At 48.8% G+C, this 7,613-nt stretch overlaps 2 protein-coding genes across 2 annotated transcripts; one reads left to right on the forward strand and one right to left on the reverse strand.

Annotated features, from left to right (window-relative positions):
• Positions 1–1,561: 1,561 nt before the first annotated feature.
• FTJAE_13357 (uncharacterized protein) lies at positions 1,562–3,113 on the forward strand (the record flags this gene model as incomplete). The annotated part of the gene is made up of 6 exons (XM_037346493.1): positions 1,562–1,593; positions 1,731–1,962; positions 2,013–2,177; positions 2,227–2,853; positions 2,905–2,949; positions 3,000–3,113. 6 exons carry the CDS (start codon positions 1,562–1,564, stop codon positions 3,111–3,113), a joined length of 1,215 nt encoding a protein of 404 aa, XP_037199617.1.
• Positions 3,114–3,707: 594 nt separating this feature from the next.
• On the reverse strand, positions 3,708–5,899 carry FTJAE_13358 (pyruvate dehydrogenase kinase; the record flags this gene model as incomplete). The annotated part of the gene is made up of 6 exons (XM_037346494.1): positions 3,708–3,766; positions 3,824–4,011; positions 4,285–4,350; positions 4,539–5,494; positions 5,576–5,694; positions 5,785–5,899. The coding sequence occupies 6 exons, from the start codon at positions 5,897–5,899 to the stop codon at positions 3,708–3,710; spliced, it is 1,503 nt and encodes a 500-aa protein (XP_037199618.1).
• Positions 5,900–7,613: the final 1,714 nt, after the last annotated feature.

A 7,613-nucleotide genomic window follows, 5' to 3' on the forward strand; every position in this document is an offset into this window, starting at 1 on the left:
GTAAATCGACAAGCTCGTGGACATGCCAGCTGATCGTCTGGGGTTTGGACAGCGAGCTAATTCAACACCATGGACGGCTCCGCTTGAGCGGTGAAGACTTCAATGGATTTTCTGTAGGGTAGATGGCGGTGAAAATGTCGGAAGCGACTGGGCATCGTCCTAGCCCTGTCTTCGTCACTGAAAGAGGAAGCTTGGATAGAGAACTAGACATGCATGGTGGTTAGTTTCTGGGGACCATTTGATCGATGTCGATGAGATTAGAGAAGGTGTAGGGTGTAATTAGGACGATAATTCCCATGTGGCAGATGAACATCGCTTGTGGGTCTATGTTGAGCCTCATCCATTTTAGACTTGCTTGACTATCAAAAACTGATATTTATATAAGTTCAGCTACTGGTTTTCATGAGTATAATTTGTGATATGTACCAGAACCGCAATTGCCATGGCTGTCACTAGAACTCAGATATGTGTGCTCTTAATATTGATCTGTCAGTGCATGAACCGGTAAAGGGGTTGATGGCTGCGGGATGTTACATCTCAAAGCGAACAAAAAAATTGCAAAACGTTGTCCTTTCAAGTGGCTTACGCCACTGAAGCTACCATGTAATCTGATTTGTGACCTGTAGTGATTTTCATTCTTGTTCTACATGATTTGGGCTACGTCCTCATGGCAAACATGATCAATGATATATACAAGTATGAGTTGTTTGATATGATGTTGCTGAACTACAAAGGTACCTTAGTTGCAGTAACACGCTTACTCAAATACACAGCACAATATTCCAAAGGATGGTTTCCCTTCTTCCCCGTCCCTTATCCCCTCCTCACTTGCTGCCAGCCACACAAAAGGTTGTCTTCGTACGTGTTCATCTTTAAATCACAGTAGTTTTAACACTTAGAACACTATAATAGACCGACACAACAGTGTTAAAGGGGTTTTCCTCAAAGCGAGAAAGTGCAACGTTTACCTGATAAGAATTGCCCGGTCAAAATGTCAACTTGAGGGACTTGAAAGTGCGTGCTCCAAGTTGTAAGGTAGTTATCAACCTGAGGCAAGAAGAGCAAACAGGCACTCCCCAAACACTGCCGCCACCCGCCTGCAAGCTACAGGTATTGTTCATTATTGATAACTGAGGGCAACTGGGGATACCTTAGTGATTCACTGCCACTGAAACCGCCGCAAGAGCCTCCACTGCAAATAAGTATCTCCTAAACGCACGAGCCTCGCACATTCCTTCCTTCTTCCTCCTCAACACTCAACACTCAACATCATCGAGTCTCTTATTTTGATCCGACATCAACATCAAAAAAAGATCCTCTACTCTAATATCACATTTGTTTCTAATAGCAGCGACTGGGGCTGCTGAAATCGCCGAGTGTCCGTTTGTCATTTGCTGACCTGAAGCAGTCAACAGGAGCGCACACAGCCCAAACATTCTTCTGTCACTCTCCTATCATTTGCCCACCCGCAGCTGAAATCATCCGAAAACACAGAAGACATCTCATCTGCCCTGGGATCTCAAGTTGAATCCTCATCTATCACCTCCTTCCGCGAATCGCCATGTCCAACAACAACAAAGGAGGCTACAAGCCGTGAGTTTGTCCATCAACATCAGAATTAAAAAAGCTAAAAGAAAGTGATATATAGTAAAGCCAACGAGTCTGCACCAACTCAGTAAACTTGACCCTTATTCTGTATATCCTCGCGCTCAACTTGCTAATCTTGCCAGGTTTCGTTGCGTTGCAGGTAACGAGTGGAAGCCCTGGGACATGTTCTCCAAGGCCCAACAGAGACAAACCAGCTTCTTGAGGGACTCTGGCAGAGAGATTGACCCTGGGAACACCGGAATGGTCTGCAAGGAACATAGTTCAACTCCAGTTTTGGAGCATGATTGCGCCGCCTGCAACCGAAGACTCCCATATGCTGCCTTCTCCAAGGCTCAGCGTGGAGGTGAGGATTGGGTAGGGACTTTCTCGAGCTATGGTATCAAATTATAGCTAATGTGTAATAGCGATGTGCCCAATGTGTCGCATGGGACGTAGTCGCAGAGCCCTCGGTGATTCCGATCCCAAAAGCAACGGGCCATATCTCCGTAGAGGAAGAAGACATGATGAGTCGAGGTTACCATGCGCCTGTTGAGGTTGCTGAATTCTTCGAGGAAGATGATCTCCCTGGAGTAAGCAATAGACATGAGGAGATCGAATGGAGTGACTAACATCAGACAGGCACCAATCACTTCACCTGAATCCCTTGGCTTAGACCCAAACAACGAAAATGACAACAAGATCTTCAACGAAGTCGTTCGAGGTTCATCCCACGCGATCCACTCCTCCACGACTCGAACTTATGCGTCCACAACATCCAGTGTGGCTGGCGACAACATGTCAACAACTTCTAGCCGTGCTACACTCCCCCCTCATCTCCAACAATTGCTGCCAGAGCGTCTCGCAGGCATGTCTATTGACGAAGGTTCTGTATCCTCGAACCCAAAGGTTGTTCTCCCGCAAGTGTCTCAAATGGCAAGCGATTTACCTCCTCATCTTCGCGGCCTGAAAATAGCCCAGCGAACTGCCACCTCAAGCACCACCGGCAGTGTTTCGACTGCAACGACTCTCCGCAAAGACAAGGAGGAGGAGGCTGCCGCCCGCAAGATCACCTTCAACGCTTGGGATCCTATGGGCCAGAGACACACTGCGTCCAAGAACCCCACCGTCATGTCCAGCTCAGCATCTGAAGTATCAACCACCGAAGACAGCGACCAGGGGGCTACACTCGCCGACGGCTGGGACGACATCCCTCCCATGAAGGAGGTCTCAACCCGATGTGAGGACAAGTGGGGAGATGAAAAGGAAGTAAGTTTACTGAACAATAAAGCTTTGATCTCAGACTAAGACTTGAAACAGAGTCGTCTCCCACAGGCCGGCAACAAGTGGCAGAAGAAGAACGACGTAGGTGCGCTTATGACAAGAAATAACTTATTATCTAACTCTTTCTTCAGCGCTACTTCACTCAGCCTAACATCATGGATCAAGCTGAGGGCTCGTCCAGGCGCCAGCGAACAAGCCACTCCACGAAGAGTCGCAACATGTTTGACGCCCTGATGAGCAAGTAGAAGAAGGCCGTCATGCAGCACAACCCAGAATTGTGTCTTCTAACCAAGACTTCCGATTAGTCTCTTAGGTCTCTCTTTTTTTTTGGTCTTGTTTTTGCGATCGTCATCGGGTAGGAGAGAATGACTGCTTTGTTCGCCCTCACAACGGCTCAGACTTGAGCGATCTCCTTGAGTGAGAGGTATGATGGAAATGGAAGCGGAAGCGGAAGCGGAAGCGGAAGCGGATGAGAATGATTGAGGCTAGTAGCCCCCCCGCCCAGTACAGGTAGAAAAGCCTAGTGAATTGACTTGCGTTGCTTTGCTTTGCTTCTGTTGAATCTCATATGCCGTCACACCCAAAGTTGAGGAATTCTTATCAACGTGGAATCAGGTAATACTCATCCCGACCACAGTTATTGGAGTCGAAGCCAAAATCAATTAACCAGAAAAACAAAGTGCAAGTGATATTTCCTACCCATGACCAAGACTCCCGTAGAAGTATTTTTGTTCCATATACATGCTTGCATGTTCTGTCAACAAGACAGCCTCCCAATAATGTCGATCGTCACCATCCTATTCTTCCCCTCCATATCTAATGCATCATACAATGTGCCCTCATCGTTGCTCAAAACGATGTTCCTCTTCCTCCCATATCAAGCGGGAGGGATGTTTACCTAGAATATAATGATAACCAAATCGTAGCTCGAATGGTGTTTATTGTCCAAACATACGTGCAACAGCACGCTTTGTGAGACTGTAGAGATTCCCAACGTTGGTTTTTAGACTGGCCTCCATGGAGATCGGTCCCTCGGGTTGTGTGAACCACATGGTGCGGTGTTCTGGAGTAGTGGGATCTTCGTCCCTCGAATCGAGTAGTCTCTTTCCTCCTCTTTCGAATATCCAAGTGAGCTGTGCGTTCCTGTTGGCGTGGTATAGCTGCGGGCATATCGTGGGCGGCCTTGTAATCGTCATCGTCTGATCCTTCTTGTTACTCTTCCTCTTGTTGTTTCTTGTAGTAGTTGCTGATATAGTAGTATCACGATATATTTTCGTCTGTGTTTTGCTCCGGCGCACGGTTCTCCCGCGGGCGACGATAATTCCCTTTTTGTAAGAAAAAAACCCATTAGACTTCCTGTGGACTGGTATAGTTGCTTCGTGGTGGCGCGTTGACCACCGCCTCGGCATCGCCCACCTGTTTCCGTTCCGATATCTCGCGGCTTCGGCCTTGTAGTCGTTTGCGAAGAACCCAAGGGGGAACCTGTAGGTTTTGTGCGCCGGCGCTATGTAATTGCTATTGCAGAGGTTCGGAGGATGATGAAAGGCGGTTCAGGTGAAGGTAGACATCGGTGCCGTATCTGTGAAAGAAATGTTAGTGACGGATTTGTTCATAATCAGAATAGGCGTGTTTGTTCAGGCGGGTTGGAAGTATGTTTGTCTGAGACTTACCCTTCCATACTGATGAGTTTCAAGTCACCGCCGAAGTAGCGCGCGTATAAACGTGAGATTGGTAGACCATATCCAAAACCAGCCATCGGGGCCTTGAAGTCGCTCTTATCGAAATCGGGATCTAAACTTGGTGTGCGATCGACAGTGGTGTACATGTAAGTCCAAACGAGAGGGATAGCGCTTCGAGGGATGCCACCGCCTTCGTCAGAGATCTTGATGGTGATATCTTCCTTGCCTTCGGCAACAATAACCTTTGTAACGGGGAAAGCTTGCTTCTCCATACCATGTGTTTCGACAACGGCGCGCAGAGAGTTCTTGAGTGTCTCGAAGAGCATGTGCGACAGATGACCGGGAACGTACATAAAGTTCAGGTTGGGGTTGCAGACGAGTTGGACCTTGGGAGCTTCGAAAAGACCATAGTGATCCTCACAGACAAATCGGGCGTTCTCAATGGCTTCCTGGGCGAGATCTTGGACATTGGTCTTGGTACAAATAATACCGACATAAGTGGGGTCGCGATGATGGCTCTGGTCTGTCAATGCGATGTGCTGGCCGATAAGCATGCGGATACCGATACGAGACATGTAGAAGCGGTCGAGGAAGGACTGGATAGTGCTGTCAATCTGCATACGCTGGCGACGGCGCTTGTATTCGAGGATGCCTTGAGCCATTGTGGTAACGACGCCATCGTGACGGCGCTTGATTTGGTGCAGAGTCTGAGCGAAACGTTGGTTGTACAGGTGAAGATCGGCGGGCCAGTCGCTCGAGTCGTCAACGATAGCAAAATATCGGCGCGCAGCGGCCTTGGCTTTGCCATTGTCGTTCTGAAGACCACCCCAACCGTCGGCTTCGCCCTCGTCGATAGAGGGATTAGGGGTTGCGGCAGGAAGGCGGAAAGCATTGCGACCGATTGCTTTGCTGGGTTTCATGAGGCGGCTTCGGATATCCGAGGGTAACTGTGGCCGAGGTAGTTGTGTGATTTCCTACCGGTCGAGTTAATACTGCGGGTTTTGGCAATTGACTTCAGAGACGCATACCTCGAACGATTGAGCGTACCAATCTTTGACTTTAATGACAGAGGGCATCTCATTAAGGCCATCTGGAAGCTCGTCGAGCTCTTGCACGCGATGAGCTAGACGGATTGGAAGCTCCTCGGCTAAGAACTGAGAAGCTCGGAATAGGGTTCCTTTCGCAGCCCAAAGTCAATAACTGTGCTCAATGGGCACGGGAACGAGCAAAGACATACCGACTGAAGGTTTCTCGCCGAACTGGACCATCTGGCGCAAGCTGACACCAGTGGCGGGAAACCGAGCATAGTGACGGATAGTATCCATCAGACGCTCTGAAGCTTTCCACGACATGATGGGCAACCGTGGGTCGAATCAGAGAGCGAAAAAGGGTGATAGAATAGAGTGTGACGATGTCGTAGAAAGAGAAATCGGACTCGGAGGCAGACTCGGACGGACGGAGGGAGAGACCGGGTTCCCGCTGCGGAAGAGCGTCCGAGGAAGTTGAAAGGTCGGAGGACAAGCTCACGGCGTCGTCATTGAAGAGTCAAGACGAGAGAAGTCGAGCGACTGTATCGTCCGAGAGAATTGGCGAGTGGGGAAGAGAAAAGAAAGGATGATGTGAGTCGAGGATAAGATACGGAGAGTGGAAGAGCAGTGCAGAGCAGAGTATCAATGATGGATGGCGGCCCCGCGAATGGTAAGGTAAAGAGAGGCGTGCAAATAGCGGGAGAAGCCGAGGCAGTGGCCGGAGAGTGGAGGTACGCAAGGTAAAGGTAAGGCAGATGCTATTCTTCGGTTGGTCTCTCTATCTTGTGCCCTGAACGACGGAGAATTTAAAAAAAAACAATGCTATTACAGTGTCGCGTGAGACAAACCAGGCGCGCACATGAAAATGGAATAACTCGGAGGAGAGTTGAGAGAAGAGACGAGCCAAGGTGGAAGAAGACGGAAGTGCTCGGACGGAACTGAATGAGTACCTATCTAACCTAATGATGATTCCGGGGGGACCATTTCATTCTTCACTTTAAGAATAAGAACGGAACGTCATTCTAGTGGAGGAACTGTCCAATTGCTGCCGTTGTAATCTGAGCTTGCACGGTTGCAAGTGGGATCAAGTATGGGGAAGTATTTCTCTAGACCAGAGGGGTAAATGGCACATGATGGAGAAGCTGCATCACATTCACGGAGACATGGAGCAACTTTTACATATTCAAGCTCGAGACTACGGTCCAAGGGAGTTGATACAGTAAATCAAGCATCTATTGAGGTCCATAATCATGAGTTTTACTCAATAAATATCCATATCATGACTTTGAACCAGCAATTTAACTGAAGCCTGTCATCTACACTTCCCCTCATCACCGCCGGTCTCCGAGCTTTAATGTCGGGGTACGGACCTCTCAGCTCGGCGAAGCCCCGGGCAAGGTCAGGCCACGGAAATGGACTCGCATAAACAACAGACCACTCTGCAAGCCTTTTCTAGTGAATTGTAGGTTTACGGCTATGCTTCTGAGGGAGAAGGGGCCTAAGACCTCGGCCTAGACCTTGGTTATGTGCTCTAGGTGGTGGTGCTATGGTAGATGTGCCAAACCTCAGCTCTCGAAGCAAGGGTCTTGTATTCGACCAGAGTCCTAAAGATTCCGAATTTGAAAAGTTTGTAGAATCGCATATAGCGGTTATAACATGCTACACCGGATGTTCATACGTCAATCCTGATCTGACACTGCTTGGACCAGTATCACGAGGATCTTTGATGCAACATAGCCCCTGCCGGAGGAAACAAGCAAGTCCACGGGTAGAATCTCGATTCAATGCATCATCTTCTCATCTTGGTTAACTTGACTGCAAAGAAGAGCAACTTCCCCAGACTTTGAGCCCAACTTGGTCTGGGGAGATCGCTCTCGAGTCGAACTAACTACCCCACACCTCAGCACAGGCACGCACATCACTGAAGTCTGAACATAGATAGGCCTGGACAGGGAGTGCCTGACCAGATGAGGGTTATCGAGTCCTTATATAGAGCCTCAAGATGGTCAAGCCAGTGTTGTTTTGATGTTTGTCAAGA

This window comes from Fusarium tjaetaba (assembly GCF_013396195.1).
Source record: "Fusarium tjaetaba strain NRRL 66243 chromosome Unknown NRRL66243_c0000404, whole genome shotgun sequence".
Lineage (NCBI taxonomy): Eukaryota > Fungi > Ascomycota > Sordariomycetes > Hypocreales > Nectriaceae > Fusarium > Fusarium tjaetaba.